Raw genomic sequence first — 27073 nt, 5'->3', positions numbered from 1 at the left:
GTTATCTACTAAGGGTTGGGTGCCAATTAAGGTACCTCCTACTAACAAAGTCACCTACTGAATTTAATTCAGTTATTCACCCAAGGTTTCCCAAGCCAATCAGTCCCCAGTTAATAATACCACGGGGATAGCAACACTCTATTCCTAGCAATGTGTGTGTGTGTGTGTGTGTGTGTGTGTGTGTGTGTGTGTGTGTGTGTGTGTGTGTGTGTGTGTGTGTGTGTGTGTGTGTGTGTGTGTGTGTGTGTGTGTGTGTGTGTGTCCCACCCCCATCCCTGGGGATTAGAAATTTGTGTGGAGGGCAGTTCACCAAGTGGACATGTCCCCTACCAAATGCATATAATAATGATGAAAGATTGAATCTTAACCCAAGAAATTTTTCTTTTTGTATAAACTTGATGACAAGTGACTCTATCTGTGCTTCAACAAATCCATTAGCTTTGAACATATGGATAAGTCTTTGTAAATCACAGTAGGTTGCAACTGTTGGAAGAATTATAAATGATAGGGAGCACTTGAGAGACACATCCTTTGTATGCCACATTGTTTGGTGGATTGTTGGCTGCTTGAAATAAATGGTACATGATGGCTAGGTAACACATCCTTTTCATGTGGTAGAGGTCGAGTATGCTATGATAAATAAGGGTGTGCAAATGCAGTGCTTTTTTTTTCTTTTTTTTGGGGGGGGGGGGGGGGGGGGGGGGGGGGGGAGAACACATAGTGTGAGGTGAAGCAAAGTGGCAAGGAGTAGCACTCACTACTTATTGCTTTGTCTATATAAAGAATAAGGTAAGCGGTTAGTGAGAAAAGTGGAAAGACAATATATGCCCATCCTAGGGCAAGGCACATGCCACCTTTACACCAATAACCTCCCACTTAAAGGTGAATTAATGTGTTGATAAGTGGATCCTACTAGCTAAACTATTTATATATACAACAACCTCCCACTAAAAAGTGAATGTGCCAATAACTAGTTCCTACTAGCTAAACTATTAGTATGTACAAGAAAATAAGTGAGAAACTCTCTCAACCTATGACCATTGGCTTACTCACTTGATCTACATGCAGCCGTATTGATTCTAGTGACAGACGAGCATGTGTGTTCATGTTAGAGCATGCATGCAAATCCTGCAGACATCTTTATATGGTCGGATAGCTACACAATGCATCATGCTAGTGTCAATCATCGTACGATTGAAAATCCCTACTGCAAAAGCTCCCCTTACAACTACAAGGCCAGGCCTCAACACTAGTACATTGTACATGAGATGCATGAACGCTGACAAAATTTGCACAAACCTGGATATACTAGCCTCCTTAGTGATATCTGCATGCACTACATCATCAAGACCACATCATCCCATATGGATGTGCCATTGCTTTATTGACATTAGGATGGTTGTGTCTTTCTCATCCATAGGTGGAAGTATGTGTCCTGGCATCAACTCATCAGCCTCTGGCATGATCATATCAAAGAATTGCATGCCTATCATGTTTGCCTATGTCTTTAGGGAGCAAACCTACTCTACCTCTAATAGCATAGACTCTGACAACACCTGGCATGTCTCACTAGAGAAATCTTGTTCCACGTCTGTATCTACAAAGTCTATTGATATGTCCTACACAGCTATATGCTCTATCTCATGAGCATGGTGGAGCTCACTAGAGAAGGAGACATGTGTTGTCTCTCGCTCAATGCATGCTAGCAACAAAATCGACACGAGAAGTGTCTCCTTCACTAGTGAACTCCACCATGCTCATGTGATAGAGCATATAGCTATCTAGGACATCTCAGGACTCAATAGACTCTATAGATACATAGGTGGAGCGGGATTTCTTCAATGAGTCATAGCAAGTGTTTTTTGAGTCGGTGTCTCTAGGGAGAAGACCTACTCTACCTTTAAATGAATAGACTCTTGACAAAACTTGTGGTGTCCCAATGGAGCAATCTCGGTCCACCTCTGTATCTACAAAGTCTGTTGACATGTCTTGCACAGTTATATGCTCTGTCTTGTGAGCATGATGGAGCTCACTAGCTATATGCTCTCTCGTGAGCATGGTGAAGGGTGCGCAAATGCGGTGTGTGTGTGCACGCACACACACAGAACACACAGTGTGGGGTGCAGCTAGAGTGGCAGAGTAGCAGTCACTCCTTATCGCTTTATATATATTAAGAATAAGGTAAGTGGGTTAATGAGTTCATTGGGCGACGGACAGTAGCAGGCAGGAAATTGGGTAGGCGAGGGCAACTTCCTCGGGCAATAGGATGACGTTGAAGCATGGGACTAAGGGCCAGTGGACCCAAAAGGGTTTATGAAGAGTATTGAAGGTTTGGGTCGGGTCCAAATGGTCGGAGAAAATTCAGTGCAAGCAAAAGTCCTTGTCAGTGGTGGGTAGAAAGGAGGCGGTGGCCGATCGGCCGAGGGTAGGCAAGGACTCCAATAGGTAGGCTGACGGATGGGTGGCCTTCAATTGGGTCCAAAAATCCTTGGCTTTTAGTGGAAGGAGGGTCCCACAAATACACATGCACACTAATCCGAGATTAATTGGCAATAAAGTTACAATCCAAAACATGCATAGGTGTATTAGAAAGCTCTTGAGAGTGGAGTATCATGCATGTGCATGTAGATGGGTAATTTTGCAAGGAAAATACTATGCAAGCCCACCAATGTTGGCCAAAATAGTGTTGCATTGAGAGTTGTAGAAACAATTATCCAATGCAATCAAGCAAGAATTAACACACAATCAACTTATCCCTAAACATTGGCTAGGGTAGTGGCTATATAGACTTAACTTAATCCAACGATAGAGACTATTAGAATTGAGTTACACTAATCTAATCCTGAAAAGAGTTATGAATCGATTTTGTGTGTGTGTGTGTGTGTGTGTGTGTGTGTGTGTGTGTGTGTGTGTGTGTGTGTGTGTGTGTGTGTGTGTGTGTGTGTGTGTGTGTGAGAGAGAGAGAGAGAGAGAGAGAGCACTAAATCTAGCATAGGGATCTAGGTAATATAATTAGGAAATACTAATTATGTGCAAGCTCTAATGCCACATGTAATGCCTATGGTGGATAGACCAACGAGGTATTCATCATAGTGAGAGCTTCATAACAATTAGGAGTAGATTAGAGAGGATGTACTCAATGAAATGAAACTTGCTTGATTGATTAAAAAATGAGAGAGAGAGAGAGAGAGAGAGAGAGAGAGAGAGAGAGAGAGAGAGAGAGAGAAATACAAGTTAAGCATGGTGGCCTTATATAGGTTCAATGGTGAAAGGTGAAAATTAAAGCAAGAGGGATACACACAACAAATGAAAAGGGGCAAGTAGCATGTGGGCTTCAACATGTAGCTTGTGGCTATAAAGTGTAGCATGTGTGCATGGAAGGAGAAGCATTTGTTAGGGATTCCTATGTAGGATGTTGAATCCATGCACATAGGGGTGCATGGATTCAACCTCCTAGGGATTCCTATGTAGGAAGTTGAATCCATGCACATAGGGGTGCATGCTAGTATGCTTGGCTTTAAGGATTGTTCATGTATTGAGTGTAAGCTAAAGGCGTATCTTAACAGAACTAAATGCTGAGAAACGTTATGCCCCTCACTGCTTCTTCTCCAAGGACTAACATTAATTTTCTCATTTTGAGAGCATGATTCTCCAGCAAAGCTCTACACCAATTCTTCATCAATTGTGTTGATGCGGTCTCGATCCTCAGCAAATACTATAGTGGACCTCCTTCCTCTCGTTGAATGTCTTGGTGGCATTGGGGATAACTCATTGACTTTGAATTCTAAATAGGAGACTGGTTCTTGTGAAGAGCTTTAGCTCACCATCATGATCGCCAAAATGGAATGAGCTGGTCACTTGATAACTTTGATATCATATGAGATAAGATGAGCCGAATCAAACTTCAGATGACTAAATGAAAAACCAGATAGACAATCGAACTAAACTGAAAGAATAGAATCAGATAATGTATAATAATGAGACAACTGAGACGAGTATATTCAAAAATTACTGAGTCAAAAGTACCGATGATACTACATTAAGTGTTGGATTGCAATAAAGTACAAGAGTTCCAAAGATTTATAGATACAATAGAACTCTTCTCGAGACCAACTAACAGAAAGACCTCCCAAAATGAAAGTAGCGGGTTCTATTTATAAGTGCCCATAATGGGTTTTGGCTAATTGTTCGATTGTATAAAAAGCAACCTATTGAGCACTGCCAAGTGGTGTAAGTATTTTGCAAGCATTCCAATGGCCACATTACGCTAACATTATAGAGTTGATTCTTGATCCATACATAATCACGTGATTTGGTCTCATGCTTCTTTATCAAAATTCTTTTGGGTGCAAATGCATACTTTGCTTTAGGGCCTTTAACAAAAAAAACAACCTATCGAGCGCACTGCCAAGTGGCGTAAGTATTTTGCAAGCATTCCAATGGCCACATTACAGCGTTGATCCTTAATGCATACATAATCACGTGCTTTGGTCTCATATGCTTCTTTATCACAAGTCTTTTGGGCACAAATGCATGCATTTGCTACTTTGCTTTAGGGCCTTTAACAAAAAGCAACCTATTGAGCACTACCAAGTGGTGTAAGTATTTTGCAAGCATTCCAATGGCCACATTACGCTCAGTATAGAGTTGATTCTTAATCCATAAATAATCACGTGCTTTGGTCTCATGTGCTTCTTTATCACAAGTCTTTTGGGTACAAATGCATGCATTTGCGACTTTGCTTTAGGACCTTTAACAAAAAGCAACCTATTGAGCACTGCCAAGTGGCGTTTAAGTATTTTGCAAGCTTTCCATGGCCACATTACGTCAACAAAGTAAACATATGCGTTGCATTCTGCATTGTGTGTTCCAACAAAGTGAAAGTATTTGGTAGTGACACAAAGCACGTCATTTTTGCAAAGCTTATTTTTAATATTTTCTCTTATTTTTGGGTGGCACTATAAAAGAGGAAGGTTTTAATTGAGCCGGTTCAAGCCGACAAGATAGGTAGAAAGATGGCATGCATTAACATTGGGTAGGCAACAGCAATTCAAAAAAAATCATACGTTTTGGCCTTCATTTTGCAAAGAAAAGTAATCTTACATTATCCAAAAAAAAAAAAGTAAAAGCTATTTGGTGAAACCTTCAAAATTAAGGTCCAATGAAATTATAACGAGGATTTGTCTACTCTTCCATCAACCAAGGTACAAATTGCAAAAGGTGAGCGTTGTTTTAGAAATTGAGGCTACGTACTCGAAGCATTCATTGGGTACCATTGTTGAGGTTTTGCAAGGGGAGGATTATCGACTTGACAGCACCAGTCAGTTGCCACCGAGGGGAGAATGCTGCCTAATTGATCATGTGAAACCTTCAAGGGTATATACCACTGCTCGGGAAAATGATTTTACGGAGCCAACTTGGATCCTTTTCACCCTTGTGACAACTATCTTTGAGAAGAAAAATTGTACATAAATTTGAAAAAAATCTTCCAACCACAAATCCTCCTTGCAAAAATTTGAGGCAGCCATTTTTTAATTTAAACAGATTTCAATAATGCAAGCCTACCTTCTCCCATCCCTTGGTACAACTATATACCCCAACACTCAATTCTCTCGGCTGTTGTTTTCATGTTCCTATTTTATACATTCCCAACACTAATAGAGAATATCCTCAAAAATTTCATGAACAAAAAGATCTTACAACCAACATGTACTAGGAGTGTGTAGACTACAAGGTAACACCAGAAAATGATCAATATTCGTAGAGTTGAAGAGCTAATGCAATGGCAATGCCACAACTTAAGAATTCTCTTAATATCATTTCTTCAGGTTGAACCTCAGGTTCCTTTTTTATGAGTTCGTGAAGAAAGGAAAAGTCTAATATAAGATGCAAGGGTTAAACGAAATCTTCAGGATTGGCCATGTGCTACAAACCTAGTTTCAACGTTCTCTGCGTAAAAAAACTTTCTATAAATATTTTTTGTCAAATAGTGTGCAAGACCGAACAAAAAGACTTCTAACTGAAAATGCATTAAAGAAGAAAAGACAATGTATTAGAAAAGACTGTTGTTTGCGGAAAATTTATAAGAATGGAAGGACAAAAAGCTCAACACACTAATCGAAGTTCGTCAGAGTGGTTCCATGCACAGGTCGGATTTCTTCAACACTTCCTTGCAACTCCCTATCATAGCATATACAAAGTGGAACTCCCCAAAATTACACAATATCAATGGAAAAAGTTAGTAGGCATCCTCCTTGCATCCACAAGCTTAGCACACAAATATTGACTACAATTTCTTGAGCCTTGAGAATGCAGACCATGTTAACTCTAAAACCAGTATTGCAAAAGCATAAATTTATAAGATTATGCATCTTACACCCAAACGGAGTGTACGGTGTTGAATCTAAAACCAGTATCGCAAAAGCATGAATTTATAAGATTATGTATCATACACCCACCAGAATGCTCATATTTTTTGTCTCTGCTTAGAAGCTCATCGCAGTTTGAATGAAAACAAATAACTTTTAACCAAGTTTATGCAATCAAATAAGACATTGAGCCCCTTTGGTAACTGAAGCCACTTAGTCAAAGCTAGTGCCATGCAAAATAGCCTTTTAAGGAAAGTACAAATGGTTTTTACCATCTTTTTACCACTGCTGCAGACCATTGTTTCAAATAGGCCTTTTTTATACCATAATTCCAGGTTTCACTAACAAATTTGTTAGGCATCTTCAAGCCTCAAAAGAGTTTCTCTAAGAGCATCTAGTTTACATCATACACGAGTTGTCAAGAAAACAACCCTGGCTTCAGCCACTTTCTTGGCTCACATCAAGACTAATGTTTGAAAGAATGACAAAAAGGGCATGGAGAAAAGGACAGATAACCATCCTTGCGACTTGCAGGACAGCGAGGCCGAAGGGTGCCCATAACATTCCTCAATGTGCTCAAAGAGTAGCAGTGACGACCATTGTGCTTCCTTGGAATTGCCATAGCACCTTGAGCATCTAGCAACCACCTTAAAATTCAGCATCTAATGTATGCTATGTCGACTGGTGTTTAAATGAGCTTTTCAAGGTGTCACAGATCGAGGGTAAAGCACGCTCTTTTGTTGCTGTGCCCTATAATAAATACAACACTGCAGCTTGACGATTTTCCCCATGAGGAGAAGCGCAACGAGCGCTCACAGTGTGCTTAGTGAGGGGCTTCTCCGCTAAGTACATGCAGTATTACTGCCACCAAACATCCAGTCATAGCACCAGCTATTACCTGCAAGCTCAATAAGAGAACATGAGTGTATATCCAGAGCACCTGATACAGTTCGTACTAACGCCAGTGCCATTGTAAGGCATGAGGCTGGCATTTAACTTTATGCCGTGCAGCGCCTAAAAGGTATGAGACTAAATGCATCCAACAAGAACTTGCTTTGAGACTGCTCCTTACATTTTAGGAATATGGTGTCACCTGTGGTGGTGTATGACCAAGCGGTTCCCGTAGAGGCCTCGTGTCTGCCATGGGATGCTCTCTTGGAAGCTCAAATACAATCTGGTTCAGAACCTGTAAGGCCCCATAAGCAAGCATCAACGAGATAAGCATGCATATTCCTCATAAAACAGAGCTGTTTTCCATAATGCATGCAAAATCAGAAAGGACTTTGTCCTGTAAAACCAGAGAGAGAAATGGCCAACCTCAAGGCAAATTACTCTTACCTCAGCTTGACGACCTGCCTGCAGCCGTACTCCAGTAGCATCATACATCACCTGCAAGATTTTTTCCTTCAGGATTTCTGGCAGTAATATACATTATGATGCACCCATCTTAACACATTCAACTTACCACACTTGCTAAAACTAAAGCAATTGCAAACAGAGACCCTCCAGGCCCGTCTTTCAAGCCTATGGCTGTTGCAAGCCCCATTACTGTAGCTGCATGGGAGGATGGCATACCACCAGGGCCAAGAAGCTTCCTTGCTTCCCATCTTTTCTCCTTGTACCTGCAGCAAAAGTTCCCCCTCAGGGAACAACCAAAGACCAAAGAAAGAGCTACGAGAAGATAATCAAATGAGCCATTCATAATAAAAGAGAGAATGGAGATTGCATTAGATTGAAGAGTCAGTGCAAAAAGAATTTTTACAGATGATAGGGTATGAGCATCTTCGGTATACAGTCGAAGAGATACATCATGCTATAGTTCACATCAATCCAAGGTGGACACATCACAATGTCACATGGGTGTACATTGCTATCAAAAGGGTTTTTGTCTAATAGACAGTCTATGTGGCTGGGGGACATGGGTGTACATGGCTATCTGTAGGGTTAATGTTTAATAGACAGTCTATGTCGCTAGGGGGCATCCATTGTAATTGCACACAAGTGGGAATAAGCTTGGCTTACCCTAACTACCACCCTCCTGAAAACACATGAAAGTGTGACTTTGGAACTCCCCTCAAACGGATAGGTGATGAAAGGGCCATCCAACAAATAAGGTAGGCTGTCCGTACAAAGCTGCCATGTCATCAACTTCCGCAATTCATGGGTTGATCCATACAAGGCTGCCACGTCATCACCTCCACGCGACTTGATGGTCTTCTGGCCTTTTTAGGGTTTTAGGCGCCCTCAGCCACTTCGCAAGTTGGTAGGGTTAGGATTTTTAATGCTAACCCCTTCGTCTCCAGATGAAGGTTTTAGGCCCCTCGACCGTCTTCAATAAGCTAGTTGAGGTTAGGTTTTTGGAGTCCTAATCCTCTTCATCTTTAGTAAATTAGTGATTGACACATCAGCACTTTGTGACATACCCCCTTTTAAAAGAAGAGTAATCATCTAGTTCAAAAATCCGAGGGACAATCAATATTTTCCATTCCATATCGGAGCTCCTGTATTCCAGCGTAGCAAAGTTAGTCATCACACCCAGACCGCGATGATCTTTAAAGGTGTCTAGATGCACTAAGATTACATACCCAAGCAATCTCACCCAATTTGGAACATATATGGTTGGCCCATCATGATGCAACACAAATGATTATAGATGCAATTGATAATGAACTCAAAATGGGGAAGGTGAGAAGGCTCGCACGACGCACGTCAGTATGGTATGCCAGACAACCATCATCTAGAACTCTGCTGCATGGCGATGAGTCACATATACTTGATACACTTGCAGAGTAGGAACAAGTGGTGCGAGTGGGTGAATAAGGAAAGCCAGCTCTGAACAAGTGGGTCCTCTACAAGTGCCAAATCTGAAACATGTTCTGGTAACGGATGAGACTCGGCGGATGCAATTTCTAGCTCAGCAGACACCTGTTCGTATCGGCTTGAACGCAAGTTCCGGCTCTAGAAGAGACTCAAGGGCCGTCCTCTAGCAAGACCTCCTCAAGAAGGTCGTCAATGTAGCTTAGCTACCGGTTGGGGACGAAATCTTCTAGAACTCGTCCATGGTGCATACAAAGTCGCGGTCAAGAGCAGATGCAGAGAACATTTTCTAGTGACAACGGATAACTGCAGCGTGCATGACAAAAAAAAATGTCATGATGCTAGCAACCTTCTTTTACAAAAAATCATTAAGTTGAAGTGTGTCATTCTTCGCATCAACAACATGACTCAGCAAATGAGAGATATTCATACAAACATATACACCACAATCGTGACAAAAAAAAGTACCACAAGGGACGCATATCTTAGGGGTCAACGCATTTGAGTGGCGAAATACGCTCAGGTGTCTCTCTTGCCTACAATTTTCAGTTCTCTTTCCAGTTTCCGTATTTGCTGTTTCAGTTGAGTCATCGTGTCTTGTATGTTTCTAGTTGTAACAAACTTGGACACTTCAAGTAAAGATTCTACCGCGACACAGCAGAGATTCACTTCAAAACAGTTAACAATTTACACTTGATTCGACACGGCCTGGCGTAGTTCCGTGCCTAGAGATATTGGCCCCGAAGACTCGCGCCCCTTTCGGTATTTTTTTTTGTATTAATCTGTGTTCAAAGTACGAGAGAGTGAGTAGGTGCTCACTCTCAGACTCTGCGTCCAAATGCTCTAAGAAGTGAGGGCCTAACCACTTATTTATTGGTTACAAGGGATGCCCAAAAGCATTCATCTTTAAAAATCTTTCAAAATAAAGCAACTGGCTCAAAAAGCTGCCAATTCAGCCAGCGTAATTTCCAGAAGTCCGTACACTTTGCCACGTCAGCAAGTCAGTGCAAAAAGCGGGATTTCCGTATGGAAGGCCACGTCAGCACTTTCAGCATGAATTGCGGGATGGATTTCCGTACAGCTGCCACGTGTCATTGTTGCGTATCTGGGTGTGTGTCCGGATCTACTGCCCCACTCTATGAGTGTATCCAGGGCCATGCCACGTCACCCATTTGTGACATACCCCCCTCTTGAAAGCATTGTAATCGTCCTCGATTACGCCTAGAAAACAGACAGAGGCCATAGACTGTTAGTACCGACGCACTAGGAACAACACATCTAGCACATGTACCAATCGGCAGTCACATCACACGACATCACTTGACATCACAAGACATCATATGACAAATCACATTCAAAATTCATTCTAATTTCAAACCATGATTAATCGGCAACGTATTTAGCAATCGCATCTAGATCCAGTCGGGACCTCACAGATGCCCGATTAACTAATCCATATTGCAATCATGTCTATAGAGATTTATGAGACCGAAATGCTGCAATCATTTCGTCTATCAGTTCTTGCACTCAAACAAGTCAAGTACAAATCAATCAGTATCATTTTCGGGAATTCCAGTTCATAAAGTCATTTAGCAGAATACTGTCAGCCCAGCAGTATCCTTGAAACCCAAAGGGACATCAGTGACTATATCAAATCAAAGTATCGAGGCAATCTGTCGACAAAGGAGCGGAGTGACTCCCCTCTTGTGCATACCTGCTGCACTAGATTCACCCATGCTGAAATCGGGGTTCTATCGGAGTAGACTATACTAAACCGCATGCTTCAAGGTAAAGTTTCACAATCTGAGGAGTATCTGTCAGGTCCTCATCCTCCATCCACTTCGCATCCAATGCGGAATAGTTCTTGAATTTAACCAAGAACCACCTTATCACTTTACCTTAATCTTTCTATCAGTATTTGTTCTGGAACGAGTATCTCCTCGCTTTCCTCTACTAAGCACTTCGGGTTGCTCATCTGGCTCCCCATTATCAGGCACATCGCCTTGAAAAGGCTTCAAGAAACTCACATGAAAAACATTGTGAATTCTCCAAGTATCGGGGATCTCTGTCACAAACAATTGTCTCAGGCATGCCATGTAATCTGAATATCTGGGCAATGAACAGTCTCGCTAAATGATCCGGCTTGACATTTTCCTTCATTTGAATGAAATGAGCTTGCTTGCTAAACCTGTCAATAACAGTCTCCCAAGGGTATATACCACTGCTCAAAAAAATGATTTTATGGAGCCAACTTTGGATCCTTTTCACCCTTGTGACAACTATATTTGAGAAGAAAAATTGTACATAAATTTGAAAAAAAATCTTCCAACCACAAATCCTTGCAAAAAATTGAGGCAGCCATTTTTTAATTTAAACAGATTTCAATAATGCAAGCCTACCTTTTCCCAACCCTTGGTACAACTATATACCCCAATACTCGATTCTCTCAGCTGTTGTTTCCATGTTCCTATTTTATACATTCCCAACACCAATAGAGAATATCCTCAAAAATTTCATGAACAAAAAGATCTTACAACCAACATGTACTAGGAGTGTGTAGACTACAAGGTAACACCAGAAAATGATCAATATTCGTCGAGTTGAAGAGCTAATGCAATGGCAATGCCGCAACTTAAGAATTCTCTTAATATCATTTCTTCAGGTTGAACATCAGGTTTTTTTTTTATGAGTTCGTGAAGAGAGGAAAAGTCTAATAAAAGATGCAAGGGTTAAACGAAATCTTCAGGATTGGCCATGTGCTACAAACCTAGTTTCAATGTTCCGTGCATAAAATCTTTTTATAAATATTTTTGTCAAAAATAGTGTGCAAGACCGAACAAAAAGACTTCTAACTGAAAGAAGAAAAGAAAATGTATTAGAAAAGACTGTTATTTGCGGAAAATTTATAAGAATGGAAGGACAAAAGGCTCAACACACTAATCGAAGTTCGTCAGAGTGGTTCCATGCACAGGTTGGATTTCTTCAACACTTCCTTGCAACTCCCTATCATAGCATGTACAGAGTTGAACTCCCCAAAATTACACAATATCAATGGAAAAAGTTCGTAGGCATCCTCCTTGCATACACAAGCTTATAGCACACAAATATTGACACAAATATTTTTAATGCTAACCCCTTCGTCTCCAGATGAAGGTTTTAGGCCCCTCGACCGTCTTCAATAAGCTAGTTGAGGTTAGGTTTTTGGAGTCCTAATCCTCTTCATCTTTAGTAAATTAGTGATTGGCACATCAGCACTTTGTGACATACCCCCTTTTAAAAGAAGAGTAATCATCTAGTTCAAAAATCCGAGGGACAATCAATATTTTCCATTCCATATCGGAGCTCCTGTATTCCAGCGTAGCAAAGTTAGCCATCACACCCAGACCGCGATGATCTTTAAAGGTGTCTAGATGCACTAAGATTACATACCCAAGCAATCTCACCCGATTTCGAACATATATGGTTGGCACATCATGATGCAACACATATGATTATAGATGCAATTGATAATGAACTCAAAATGGGGAAGGTGAGAAGGCTCGCACGACGCACGTCAGTATGGTATGCCAAACAACATCATCTAGAACTCTGCTGCATGGCGATGAGTCACATATACTTGATACACTTGCAGAGTAGGAACAAGTGGTGCGAGTGGGTGAATAAGGAAAGCCAGCTCTGAACAAGTGGGTCCTCTACAAGTGCCAAATCTGAAACATGTTCTGGTAACGGATGAGACTCAACGGATGCAATTTCTAGCTCAGTAGACACCTGTTCGAGTATCGCTTGAACGCGAGTTCCGGCTCTAGAAGAGACTCAAGGACCGTCCTCTAGCAAGACCTCCTCAAGAAGGTCGTCAATGTAGCTTAGCTACCGGTTGGGGACTGCATACGAAGTCGCGGTCAAGAGCAGATGCAGAGAACATTTTCTAGTGACAACGGATAACTGCAGCGTGCATGACAAAAAAAAATGTCATGATGCTAGCAACCTTCTTTTACAAAAAATCATTAAGTTGAAGTGTGTCATTCTTCGCATCAACAACATGACTCAGCAAATGAGAGATATTCATACAAACATATACGCCACAATCGTGACAAGAAAAGTACCACATATCTTAGGGGTTAACGCATTTGAGTGGCGAAATACGCTCAGGTGTCTCTCTTGCCTACAATTTTCAGTTCTCTTTCCAGTTTCCGTATTTGCTGTTTCAGTTGAGTCATCGTGTCTTGTCTGTTTCTAGTTGTAACAAACTTGGACATTCCAAGTCAAGATTCTACCGCGACGCAGCAGAGATTCACTTCAAAACAGTTAACGATTCACGCTTGATTCGACACGGCCTGGCGTAGTTCCGTGCCTAGAGATATTGGCCCCGAAGACGCGCCCCTTTTGGTATTTCTTTTTGTATTAATCTGTGTTCAAAGTATAAGAGAGTGGGTAGGTGCTCACTGCTCACTCTCAGACTCTGCGTCCAAGGCTCTAAGAAGTGAGGGCCTAACCACTTATTTATTGGTTACAAGGGATGCCCAAAAGCATTCATCGTTTAAAATCTTTCAAAATAAAGCAACTGGCTCAAAAAGCTGCCAAATCAGCCAGTAATTTCCGAAAGTCCGTATGCTTTGTCACGTCAGCAAGTCAACGCAAAAAGCGGGATTTCCGTATGGCAGGCCACATCAACACTTTCAGTGTGAATTGCGGGATGGATTTCCTTACGACTGCCACGTGTCACTGTTGCATCTCTGGGTGTGTGTCCGGGTTTGCTACCCCACTCTGTGAGTGTGTCCAGGGTCATGCCACGTCACCCATTTGTGACATACCCCCCTCTTGAAAGCATTGTGATCGCCCTCGATTACACCTGCAAAACAGACAGAGGCCATAAACTGTCTTAGTAGACACTCAATATTAGTATCGATGCACTAGGAACAACACATCTAGCACATGTACCAATCGGCAGTCACATCACACGACATCACTTGACATCACAAGACATCATATGACAAATCACATTCAAAATTCATTCTAATTTCAAACCATGATTAATCGGCAACGTATTTTGCAATTGCATCTAGATCCAGTCGGGATCTCACAGATGCCTGATTAACTAATCCATATTGCAATCATGTCTATAGAGATTTATGAGACCGAAGTGCTGCAATCATTTCGTCTATCACTTCCTGCACTCAAACAAGTCAAGTACAAATCAATCAGTATCATTTTCGGGAATTCCAGTTCATAAAGTCATTCAGCAGAATACTGTCAGCCCAGCAGTATCCTTGAAACCCAAAGGGACATCAGAGACTCTATATCAAATCAAAGTATCGGGGCAATCTGTTGACAAAGAAGCGGAGTGACTCCCCTCTTGTACATACCCGCTGCACTAGATTCACCCATGCTGAAATTGGGGTTCTATCGGAGTAGACTATGCTAAACCGAATGCTTCAAGATAAAGTTTCACAATCTGAGGAGTATCTGCCAGGTCCTCATCCTCCATCCACTTCGCATCCAATGCGGAATAGTTCTTGAATTTAACCAAGAACCGCCTCGTCACTTTACCTTTAATCTTTCTATCTTTATGTGCCAAAATCTGTTCTGGAACGAGTATCTCCTCGCTTTCCTTCAATTCGGGTTGCTCATCTGGGTCCCCATTATCGAGCGCATCGCCTTTAAAAGGCTTCAAGAGACTCACATGAGAAACATTGTGAATTCTCCAAGTATCGGGCAGCTTCAGTCTAAAGGAGACATCATTTATCTTTTATTTTATCTGGAAAGGTCTATAGTATCTCATGCTATGCTTTTGAAAAAGCCGCTTTTTTCCTTTTCGTTTTCTTAAGCATGCCTTCTCAAAACGTAAGAGCACCCAATCGTTCTCCTTTAATTTCAAATCGCGACGATGTCGATCTGCTGCCTTCTCATGTCTATCTTGAGATTTCTCTAAAGCCTCCCGGACCAAGTCCAAGTCCCTCGTGAACTGGTTGGCTTCAAAAATCTTATCTTTCGTGCTTAGGAAGGGTGGAACCTTCGTAGCACCTTCAATAATCTCAAAGGCGCCTTCCTCATCGAAGAGTGGGTCGTGTTAATGTAGGCAAATTCCACCAAGGGCAAAAACTTTTCCCATCGAGTCTTCTGATCAAAAATGTAAGACTTCAAAAAATCCAGTACGACTGAATTTGCAATCTCAGATTACCCATCTGTCTACGGGTGGAAAGATGACGGGAACTGCAACCGTGTGACAATGTTCTCCGAAATAGCCTTCCAAAACAAACTCGTGAATCGGGGATCTCTGTCGCAGACAATTGTCTCAGGCATGCTATGTAATCTGAATATCTGGGCAATGAACAGTCTCGCTAAATGATCCGGCTTGACTGTTTTCTTTACTGGAATGAAATAAGCTTGCTTGCTAGATCTGTCAATAACTGTCCAGGTACCATCGTGCCCACTCTGTGTCTTCAGGAGATCAAAAATGAAATCCATAGCAATACTTTCTCAGGGGCGGGTTAGAATGGGTAACGGCTGTAACAATCCCTGTGCTTTATGCATGTCAAAGTTGATCTTCTGGCATACCAAGCAACTGCGTACAAAATCGTCCACGTCCTTCTTGAGTCTCTGCCAAAAGAAGTATCGCTCCACACCTTTCAAGGTGATATCAATTCCGCGGTGACCCGTAAATGGTGGATAGTGGAATTCGGTTAGAACCTTTTCCCTCAACGGTTGTGTAACGCACAACATCGTTTTCTTCATCAAGTAGCCATCCCGAATAGAATATCCCGCTACTATCTCCCCATTCTATATTCGACTGAATACATTAGAAGAATCTGGATCTGTGGCCTACTGATCGACCATGTCCTCGAAGCTTCTATGCTGAATCGCAGAAATAGCCAAGACTAACGGCTTTCGGGACAAAGCATCTTCCACTAAGTTCTTTTGCCCCTGCACATGGACAATCTGGAAGTGAAACTGTGACAAGATGTTAGCCCACCGCATCTGCTTTTCCGATAGCTGCTTCTATGATAAGAAGTAGCGTAAACTCTGATGATCAGTAAAGACCGTAAAATCGGCTTTGAGTAGGTAATGTCGCCACTGAGTAAGAGCATGGATAACCGCCAAAAGCTCTTTCTCATATATCTGTGCTGTCAATTCCAGCCTTGAAAACAATCGGCTCTCATAGGCAATGACATGGCCTTCTTGCATTAAGACTGCACCCAGACTACGACCACAAGCATCACAATATACTTCAATGACTTCTCCAAATCCAGCAAAGTTAAAAATGGTCCCGTAGTCAATATCTCTTTCAAAGTCTGAAAGGCAGTCACCTTTGTGGGTTCCCACGAGAAAGGACTCCTTTCTGTGTCAAGATATGCAAAGGGGAAGCAACCTCTGCAAACTTTCTAATGAACCGCCGGTAGTAAGAACATAAGCCCAAGAAGCTTCTAACTTCATGGACATTCTTCACATCGGGCCAATCACATATAGTCTCAATCTTGGTCGGGTCCATCTGTACTCTTGTTGCTCAGACGATGTGTCCCAGAAAGTGTATCTCTGATAAGAAAAAATCACTTTTCTTTGCATTGATCACCAACTTGTGATCTCTCAATGCCTGAAAGACATGTAGCAGATGTTCTCTATGTTCAGCCTCATCCTTGAAGACTATAATGTCATCAAAGAAACTGCCAACAAAAAAGTTGTACTCTCTGAAAATCTTGTCCATCATTCGCTTAAAGGTCGTTGGAGCATTAGTAAGGCCAAAAGGCATCACTAAAAATTCATATAAACCGAAGGTCGTCCGAAAAGTTGTCTTGTAGACATCTCTCGGCGCGATTCAGATCTGATGATATCCGCTTTTTCAATCGATCCTGCTGAAACAAGAGGATCCCTGTAATTTGTCAAGAATATCATCGATCCTCGGAATCGGAAATCTGTTCTTGATGGTGATTTTACATTCTCCAAGATCCGTCTTTCTTCAAAACCAACAACACCGGAGAGCAGTAAGGTGAAGTACTCGGCTGGATAAGACCCTTTTCCAAGAGGTCTTTCACTTGGTTCATAATTTCTTCATTCTCGGCTCGGCTCACACGATAAGGTGACCGGTTCGGTGGTGTGCTTCCAGGTATCAAATCAATGGTATGATCCTCGGGACGAGCTGATGGCAACTCGCTTGGCAGGCCCTTAGAAAAGCAATCGGCATGAGTGTGGAGAAAATCTTGGCGTTCTTTTTCGAGGTCAAAACATATTCGACCTTCAATCATCGTTCAGTTCTCTCCAGAAAATCGAGTAAAGAAACTGAATTTCATCAAGTACAATCTTTGTGCCCTTCATTTGTCAAAGTCGCTTTCTCAGTCCGATATTCAACCACGGCGTTGTTCTTGTGGTACCAAGGGATTTCGAGGAGGACGTCACAACCTCCTAAGGGCATTACATAGAAGTCCTCGTGCCCTAAACACCCCTAACATTGCAAACGGAGTTTGTCAATGATCGGTGTAATGGCAACATCCCATCCGGATGCCGCTAGAACTACCTTCGCCTGTGGCCTCAGCTTGTTGGGGCGTAATTCCAAATCGAGCCGCCAATTCAAGTGAAAAGAAGTTGGCCTTGGCTCCTCCATCAAAGAAAATGAGGGCATCCTGATCTTTCACTTTGCCCTAAGTGCGACAAAGTTTTGTACTTTCGTTCATCTGATTCAGTTCGGGCCCCACACAATGTGGTACCAGTTCTGTTTTCATCTGCCTTTTCTGAATCCTCTGCTGCTCTAGAACTCTCTGGCTTGTCTTTAGTCTGTTCTTGCCGTGCCTTTTTGGGGCACTTTGCGGAGATGTGTTCAAATTCCCCACAACCAAAACACTTCCCCTCGTTGAGATAGATAGCCCTTTCTCTAAGAGTGTCAGGGACGTGTATCTTTCTTTTCTTTGTCCTGGGAACTCTTTCTCTTTCTACTTTCATTGTGAGAGGTCTGTTGGGTTCTCTGAGTCAAGATCTCATCAGTGGGGTAAGTCAAATTTTTGGAATGTATCGCAAAACCCCTTTTCGCATGACCCATCAATTCTTAAGTAGAATTCAACTTTTGTTCCGAGCAGTAGTCTCGGATCTCTGTAGGAAGTCCGCAACAAAACCGCTCAATCTGTTCCTTAAAAGAGACCTTAAATGAAGAGGTTGGTAGAAAAGAGTTCCAAAATCTCTCGCAATAAGCGTCCAAAGAATCTGCCTTGGTCATCCGAAGATAATTCCAAGCGGTTCGTATATCTCATCCATACTGCCGAGTCAGGCAAGAAGAAAATAAAGAGCCTTTTGAATTTCAACCATTTGACCAGAGCTTCCTTCCTCAGAAGAAGAGAGGACCACCATGTTCGAGCATTTCCCTTGAAGAAAGAGGTAGCCCTCCGAATCTTCGAGTGCTCTAAGTAATGCCCTCCAGAGAAAGCTATGTCAAACTGCTAATGAAGGTCAAAGCCCTCGGAGCATCTCAAAATCCAAAAAAAAGAGTCAAACTTAATTGATTGTCCACCGTCTTTGAATTCTCTTACTTTCTTGCTTTTATCTTCTAGGAAGTCATACTAGTTGGCTCTGTAGAAGTGCTTCTTTTCAAGAGTACTTGTCCATGTCTTTCTGCGAGTACAGGTTCTACTTTTCTGCACTCGTCTGTCTTTTCGGCTTTCCTCCCTACCTGAGAGGAGAAGCAATGGCCACACGCCATCTCGAGTAAATCTTATCAATCAGGTAATTCTTCAAGTGTTTCGTCAATCTCGGGTCCCTGGAGTACTTAATCAATCTGTTCATATGCCAATCTGTAGTTGACAATATACTCCGTTTTCGCAAACTTGTCAGAAAAAAAATTTGCCCAAATCTTCATTATTTTCTTCGGTTCCCGTGTTTGCCTTCCCACTGAGAGATGTTATCTCTGTCAGATTCTCCACAAGAACCATGTGTAAATCTGGGATTCTCTATGGCTTTATGCCCTATAAGACAGAGCGATGAAGACGAGAGCGCACCCAATACGCGATGTATGAAGGGTGGGAGTGGCTAATAAGTCCCGGGTCAGGACACGAAGATTCTTTCCCAAAATCTGTGTGCGCTGCAAAAAGGATCGGATCCTCCGTAGAAGAAGAATCTTTCTGTGCTTTGATACCACTGTAACAAACTTGGACACTCCAAGTCAAGATTCTATCGCAACACAGCAAAGATTCACTTCAAAACAGTTCACAATTCACACTTGATTCAACACGCCCGACGTAGTTCCGTGCCTAGTGATATTGGCCCCAAAACTCGCGTCCCTTTCGTTATTTCTTTTTGCATTAATTTGCGTTCAAAGTACAAGAGAGTGGGTAGGTGCTCACTCTCAGACTCTGCGTCCAAATGCTCTAAGAAGTTCTTCTAAAATCTTTCCAAGAGGTCTTTCACTTGGTTCATAATTTCTTCATTCTCGGCTCGGCTCACACGATAAGGTGACCGGTTCGGTGGTGTGCTTCCAGGTATCAAATCAATGGTATGATCCTCGGGACGAGCTGATGGCAACTCGCTTGGCAGGCCCTTAGAAAAGCAATCGGCATGAGTGTGGAGAAAATCTTGGCGTTCTTTTTCGAGGTCAAAACATATTCGACCTTCAATCATCGTTCAGTTCTCTCCAGAAAATCGAGTAAAGAAACTGAATTTCATCAAGTACAATCTTTGTGCCCTTCATTTGTCAAAGTCGCTTTCTCAGTCCGATATTCAACCACGGCGTTGTTCTTGTGGTACCAAGGGATTTCGAGGAGGACGTCACAACCTCCTAAGGGCATTACATAGAAGTCCTCGTGCCCTAAACACCCCTAACATTGCAAACGGAGTTTGTCAATGATCGGTGTAATGGCAACATCCCATCCGGATGCCGCTAGAACTACCTTCGCCTGTGGCCTCAGCTTGTTGGGGCGTAATTCCAAATCGAGCCGCCAATTCAAGTGAAAAGAAGTTGGCCTTGGCTCCTCCATCAAAGAAAATGAGGGCATCCTGATCTTTCACTTTGCCCTAAGTGCGACAAAGTTTTGTACTTTCGTTCATCTGATTCAGTTCGGGCCCCACACAATGTGGTACCAGTTCTGTTTTCATCTGCCTTTTCTGAATCCTCTGCTGCTCTAGAACTCTCTGGCTTGTCTTTAGTCTGTTCTTGCCGTGCCTTTTTGGGGCACTTTGCGGAGATGTGTTCAAATTCCCCACAACCAAAACACTTCCCCTCGTTGAGATAGATAGCCCTTTCTCTAAGAGTGTCAGGGACGTGTATCTTTCTTTTCTTTGTCCTGGGAACTCTTTCTCTTTCTACTTTCATTGTGAGAGGTCTGTTGGGTTCTCTGAGTCAAGATCTCATCAGTGGGGTAAGTCAAATTTTTGGAATGTATCGCAAAACCCCTTTTCGCATGACCCATCAATTCTTAAGTAGAATTCAACTTTTGTTCCGAGCAGTAGTCTCGGATCTCTGTAGGAAGTCCGCAACAAAACCGCTCAATCTGTTCCTTAAAAGAGACCTTAAATGAAGAGGTTGGTAGAAAAGAGTTCCAAAATCTCTCGCAATAAGCGTCCAAAGAATCTGCCTTGGTCATCCGAAGATAATTCCAAGCGGTTCGTATATCTCATCCATACTGCCGAGTCAGGCAAGAAGAAAATAAAGAGCCTTTTGAATTTCAACCATTTGACCAGAGCTTCCTTCCTCAGAAGAAGAGAGGACCACCATGTTCGAGCATTTCCCTTGAAGAAAGAGGTAGCCCTCCGAATCTTCGAGTGCTCTAAGTAATGCCCTCCAGAGAAAGCTATGTCAAACTGCTAATGAAGGTCAAAGCCCTCGGAGCATCTCAAAATCCAAAAAAAAGAGTCAAACTTAATTGATTGTCCACCGTCTTTGAATTCTCTTACTTTCTTGCTTTTATCTTCTAGGAAGTCATACTAGTTGGCTCTGTAGAAGTGCTTCTTTTCAAGAGTACTTGTCCATGTCTTTCTGCGAGTACAGGTTCTACTTTTCTGCACTCGTCTGTCTTTTCGGCTTTCCTCCCTACCTGAGAGGAGAAGCAATGGCCACACGCCATCTCGAGTAAATCTTATCAATCAGGTAATTCTTCAAGTGTTTCGTCAATCTCGGGTCCCTGGAGTACTTAATCAATCTGTTCATATGCCAATCTGTAGTTGACAATATACTCCGTTTTCGCAAACTTGTCAGAAAAAAAATTTGCCCAAATCTTCATTATTTTCTTCGGTTCCCGTGTTTGCCTTCCCACTGAGAGATGTTATCTCTGTCAGATTCTCCACAAGAACCATGTGTAAATCTGGGATTCTCTATGGCTTTATGCCCTATAAGACAGAGCGATGAAGACGAGAGCGCACCCAATACGCGATGTATGAAGGGTGGGAGTGGCTAATAAGTCCCGGGTCAGGACACGAAGATTCTTTCCCAAAATCTGTGTGCGCTGCAAAAAGGATCGGATCCTCCGTAGAAGAAGAATCTTTCTGTGCTTTGATACCACTGTAACAAACTTGGACACTCCAAGTCAAGATTCTATCGCAACACAGCAAAGATTCACTTCAAAACAGTTCACAATTCACACTTGATTCAACACGCCCGACGTAGTTCCGTGCCTAGTGATATTGGCCCCAAAACTCGCGTCCCTTTCGTTATTTCTTTTTGCATTAATTTGCGTTCAAAGTACAAGAGAGTGGGTAGGTGCTCACTCTCAGACTCTGCGTCCAAATGCTCTAAGAAGTTCTTCTAAAATCTTTCAAAATAAAGCAACTGGCTCAAAAAGCTGTCAAAGTCAGCCAGTGTGATTCCCGAAAGTCCGTACGCTTTGCCACGTCAGCAAGTCAACGCAAAAAGCGGGATTTCCGTACGGCAAGCCACATCAGCACTTTCAGCGTGAATTGCGGGATGGATTTCCGTACAACTGCCACGTGTCACTGCTACGTATCTAGGTGTGTGTCCGGGTCTGCTGCCCCACTCTGTGAGTGTGTCCAGGGCCATGCCACGTCACCTATTTGTCCTTGAGAAATGAGCCTTCTTTCCTCACTTTGGAGGTTTCAATGAAGTTGCCTCCCAAGAAAGCTACATCATCTACTATATGGAAGCAAGAGCTGTCACTTCATCCCTTGGTCCTTCTTTGCAAATCCTTCTAACCCTCCACCAGAGTCAATTGATCATACCGATTAGATTGCAAAAGCTTGCTACCCACATGGCCAAAGGTAGTGCCAAAGTCAATGGCATACCTCCTTAAATCCGTAAGGGAGTCCATGTATACTATGCTCCTTGGTTGCTTATAACCACGCATACTTGCCACATTTGCATTTGCCACATCATCAGCAGTCCAGCTCTTTTTCTCTCTATGTCTCTATCTGGTCTCTCTCTGCCCTCGTCTAGTGTCTCTTCTGTACAGTAAAACATCAATCATTAGTAACAATACCTCCAACCTTGCCCTCGGCAGCTTCTACCAGGATTGCCTCAAGAGCCTCCCATACCCCTGGAGTATCTCCCCTTCCAGCTCTCATGGAAAACCCCATACTTCTTTGAAGTGATCAGTATTCGGAACTTGATAGACCAAAGGCATTAAAACAATCACATTTTTTTCTTGTTCTGCCCCTTGTTAATTCGACAATTACCGATGCTCTATATAATCGTTTAGCAATTGTACTAGTTCTGGAGGTGGTGATGAAAGCAACGAGGCCGACAATGGAAGGCGAGAAAGAAAAGCCGTTAAAGACAGATATTCAGTCACCACCTGCCAGCCTCAAACCACAAAAAACAGCAGTGTGGGTGCCGTTGACCGAGATCCAGTAGAATCTCTCTCTCTCTCTCTCTCTCTCTCTCTCTCTCTCTCTCTCTCTCAGTCAGAGTCTCACACAACAGGCATACCATGAGGTGAAGACCTTCAAAGATTGGGCAACCGTGAACCCAAGGAGCGCAGCCATGAGGGGCTGGTTCGCAAACATGGAAGACCGCATGGGTTCCACATCGCGGGGTGTTTGGAGGCCAATAGAAGACTCCATGTTTGTGACGAGAGAGAGAGAGAGAGAGAGAGAGAGGGGGGGGAGTGGGAACGACGTCAATTACCTCTCTCTCTCTCCCTAGGGGCACAAACTACACAAAAACACATATCTTACAGAAGGCTTAAACTTGACAGAGAGAGAGAGAGAGAGAGAGAGAGGAGCTTAAAAACGGGGAAGTGATGGATAGGTGGTGGAATTTTTTGGCCTGCTAAAAGTCTTAGTATCCATATGGGTGAAGGTCGTTCAATTCTAGTTGTAAAACATGTGTCCCTCAAGAAGCGTTAAAAATCTTGAAGAAAAAAACACTATGTCTTTTCAAATCTTATTTCTCAAAGCTACATTCATGGAATGGGATCGTGCTAGCTAGGGTGGATGAAAGAGAAACATCATGCACACAAGTGTGTGTGTGTGTATGTTGGTTAAATTATCACTCAAACGAATTAGGTTCCAAGATCAATTAACTTGGACTCATAAACACGATCTTGAGTATTTACTAAGCCATCACACGCTCACCATAAACAAGAGAGATATAATGCAAAATAGACTCGGTTTATTCATTCATGAAATTAGCTTTAACTAGCTCTACAGCTTTGCACCATTGTAATCCTCCCCTTGAGGTTTGGACTAGGAAGATACAATGAAGGTTCTTTATTCACTAAGGATGACATATGGTATCCACTAAAGATGTCAATACAAGAGGAATCTTCCCCTTGAACTTTGGGCTACAACTTGATGAAGAAAGACAATACTCCAATCCAGGAGCACAGACAACATACATCCCCAATCTAGAAGACAAATAGCATAACACTCCAATCCAAGAGCCACACTCCAATCCAGGAGCAAAAATAACGCTCTAATCCAAGAGCAAAATCTTGAAAAAATGTTTTCTTCACTCTAATCCAAGAGCACCTTCGTCTTCTTCAATGCTTTCTCTTCAACTGCTTCATAGTCTTTGTCTTTGTATCTTCCCCTCAAACAATTGCTTCTTTCCCTTTTATTGTGCAATCGGGCATTATTGGAAAAACAAGTGCAATGAAAAAACACTGATATAAAAGAACTGCTAATGCGGATGCTAATAATGCTATTGCCGATTTTCCCTCCCCTCGAAGTGAATTTTGAAATTTTCCCATGGTGCCTTGGAGCGGTCTTTGCACTTGGAGACTCTTCAAGACCAGCCAGTGTCTGATCTCCGTACAAAAGCACAATGATATTATCCTCCTTACTGATGGATGTAGTGACATAAATTGCGAAAAAATTGTGCTTGGCTGCAAGATTTGAAGTTTTAATGAGAGAGAGAGAGAGAGAGCAATCGGTGGCAGGGTTAAGCTGAGCAATTGCGTATCAGTATCTCATTACGTGCGTGTTAGCTGAATCTCGATGGCAACATTGGCAAGGCCTTGGTGAATGGACTCTGAGGCTCGGTGTGTGTGGCTTTGGATTCACAGGGCTAGTCGACCGCTGATTACAGTAAATTCGAAGTCGACAAGTAGTTGACTTCGAAGCTCCACTTTACCGTTTCGCTCAAGTCTACCAATGGTGGACGGCTATTGGCCAAGATGGTGTACTCCTTTAGAAAATTCCTCCTTTTGATCCTTAAAATAGAGTGTCTTTATGCGTGATCAAAAGCTAGTTGAGGTTTCTACAAATTAGAGAGGTATTTTGGTAAACCATTTGCGATTATGTATGTATAATGGATAATGTAATGTTATATAAAAACACAACAAAATTCTATGTGATTTTGGGCACTCGTTAAAACTTACTCTCCATAAATCTCATCCTCCCCTTAACTTAGCAAGCCTTCGTACTTTCTCACCTTGTTTTTAAAAAAAAAACCATACCTTTGATTGTGTGGGTACCTATTCCAAGGGAAGAGAGAGAAGATTGAGCATATAAAGAAGCTAAAAATTGAAACTATCGAGGTTAAAATAAGTCCATATCTGACTTGAAAATTGTGCAAAGGTGAAGTCTAAGAAATTTGAGAGCTCCCAATCTATACTATACTATATATGCCCTAAAAAGGGGAGGGATTCCGGCTCGTCTCCCCACCACTTGTCAACAAGTAATCATTTTGTCCAAAGTCCCATCAGTGCTCAAAGAACACACGTGTAGGCATAGTGACAGCGAGTGGAACTGAGAGAGAGAGAGAGAGAGAGAGAGAGAGAGAGAGAGAGAGAGAGAGAGAGAGAGAGAGAGAGAGAGAGAGACTCCATGCGCATGCACTCCCAACTGTCGTCCGGCTCAGAAAGAGAGAGTGACAGTCGAAGAGAGAGAGAGAGAGAGAGAGAGAGAGAGAGAGAGAGAGAGAGAGAGAGAGAGAGAGAGTGTCGGAGAGAGGGTGTGTGTGTGTGTGTGTGTGAGAGAGAGAGAGAGAGGGGGGGAGGGGGGGGGGGGGGCAATAGGGATGTATTCCAATTGTGGTGTAATTCAGAAGCACAAAAAGTGCTTAGAGAGCTTCCTATCTGGGAGGTTGTCTACTAGAATGTGCTAATTGCAAGATATGTCAACAAGGGCACGACCAGGAAGATCTAGGTTATTTGTAGCAAATGCAATGTGAGGGCATCTCTCCATATGCAATCACCTATTCTTGGATATTGAAGGCATGTGGCGCTAATACGGGCAAAAGAATTCACAAATGAGATTGTTAGTTAGGGCCTATTGAAAAAAGAGGCGGGACTATCGGGATCGACATGTATGTAAATTGTGGTGTCCTTCAGAAAGCAAAGAAAGTGCTTGAGGAGCTTTCTATCTGGGAGGTCATCTCTTGGGAATGCATTGATTGTGGCATTTTCCCAACATGCAAATACAATCACATATGCTTGAGGAGCTCCGTGTCTGGAATGCCATCCCTTCAAACACATTGATTGTAGCATATGCACAAAGAGGGCAGGGTCAGAAATCTAGGGCTTATTTTCAGACAATGCAAATCGAGGTTGTTTCTCCAGATGCAAACATCCATGCTTGCAGCTTCAAGGCATGGGGGACTATGCAAGATGTTCACATGGGAAAAAGAATTCACGATGAAATTGTTAGTCAGGGGTGGTTGAAAAAGGACATCGTGCTTGGGAATGCCTTGGTCAACATGTACGCAATATGTGGTGCTTCAAGGAGCTTCATGTTTAAATGTCTTCTCTTGGAGTGCAATCATTGTGGCATATGCCTAGGAGGAGTAGGATGAGGGAGCTATCACTAATTTCCCAAGAACCGTAGGGTGAGGAAGTTGTGGGTTGTTTTTAGCAGATGTGAAGCAAGGGTGTCTCTCCACATACAATCACCTATGCTTGCATCTTCAAGGCATGTGGGGCTACGCAAGATGTTGATATGTGGCCACTTTTTCAAGAATATCAAGGGAGGGGAAAGTGGCCACATATGCACAAAGTTGATTCCTTGAGTTCTCTCACATGATTAATCTATGTACTTAGTATTCCATTTTGAGATTTTTGGTAAAGGGGGGAAAGGGAAAAAGAGGGGGCTCATGGGATTTTAGGCACATTCTCTCTCATTTTTCTCACACTCTCATGTGCCCAATGTGGCCAAAAAAGTTCTCTCTCTCTCTCTCTCTCTCTCTCTCTCTCTCTCTCTCTCTCTCTCTCTCTCTCTCTCTCTCTCTCTCTCTCTCTCTCTCTCTCTCTCACACACACACACACACACACACGCATGGGAGCTCAAGAGATGGTCTCCTTGCTCAAGCACTTGGCTATGGATGCAAATCCAAGCAAGTAGTTTCATGAAAGTTGATCGTCTTATTCTTCTTCTCTATTATTCTAGCTATGCTAAAAGCTTTCTTATGGAGAAACCATACTAGAAAATATATGTTTGCTTAGGAAATACTTCTCTTCACCCTCATCTACCTCCATCCATGCAATTATTTCTCCCCAATGGGGTGTTTAGGGCTTGGGAAGGCGGCT

The 27073-nt window shown here is 42.5% G+C and overlaps 1 protein-coding gene across 2 annotated transcripts; it reads right to left on the bottom strand.

Moving 5' to 3' along the window:
• Positions 1-6583: 6583 nt before the first annotated feature.
• LOC147417484 (uncharacterized) lies at positions 6584-23264 on the bottom strand. 2 transcript variants are annotated; one of them, XM_086507582.1, is made up of 5 exons: positions 23035-23264; positions 7834-7990; positions 7707-7757; positions 7441-7554; positions 6584-7266 (listed from the first exon to the last, which is right to left on the bottom strand). In XM_086507582.1, the coding sequence occupies exons 1-4, from the start codon at positions 23166-23168 to the stop codon at positions 7444-7446; spliced, it is 453 nt and encodes a 150-aa protein (XP_086363708.1). In that variant the 5' UTR covers positions 23169-23264; the 3' UTR covers positions 6584-7266; positions 7441-7443. The 2 variants fall into 2 exon arrangements, with proteins under 2 accessions (XP_086363708.1, XP_086363707.1); XM_086507581.1 differs by having other exon boundaries at positions 7462-7554; positions 23035-23258.
• Positions 23265-27073: the final 3809 nt, after the last annotated feature.

This window comes from Adiantum capillus-veneris, chromosome 30 (assembly GCF_014529385.1).
Source record: "Adiantum capillus-veneris isolate H3 chromosome 30, ASM1452938v2, whole genome shotgun sequence".
NCBI lineage: Eukaryota > Viridiplantae > Streptophyta > Polypodiopsida > Polypodiales > Pteridaceae > Adiantum > Adiantum capillus-veneris.
Note: the sequence above shows the minus strand (reverse complement) of the source record. Positions and strands in the feature narration are given on the sequence as shown.

What these genes read in the sequence shown, in the direction of transcription:
- LOC147417484 (XM_086507581.1), bottom strand. Translation starts at nt 23,168, where the DNA reads ATGGAGTCTTCTATTGGCCTCCAAACACCCCGCGATGTGGAACCCATG. An exon ending in TTGAAGGTCTTCACCTCATG is followed by an intron (nt 7,991 to 23,034) that starts GTATGCCTGTTG and finishes CTTTTGCTGCAG; the next exon opens with GTACAAGGAGAAAAGATGGG. An exon ending in CTTTAGTTTTAGCAAGTGTG is followed by an intron (nt 7,758 to 7,833) that starts GTAAGTTGAATG and finishes AAAATCTTGCAG; the next exon opens with GTGATGTATGATGCTACTGG.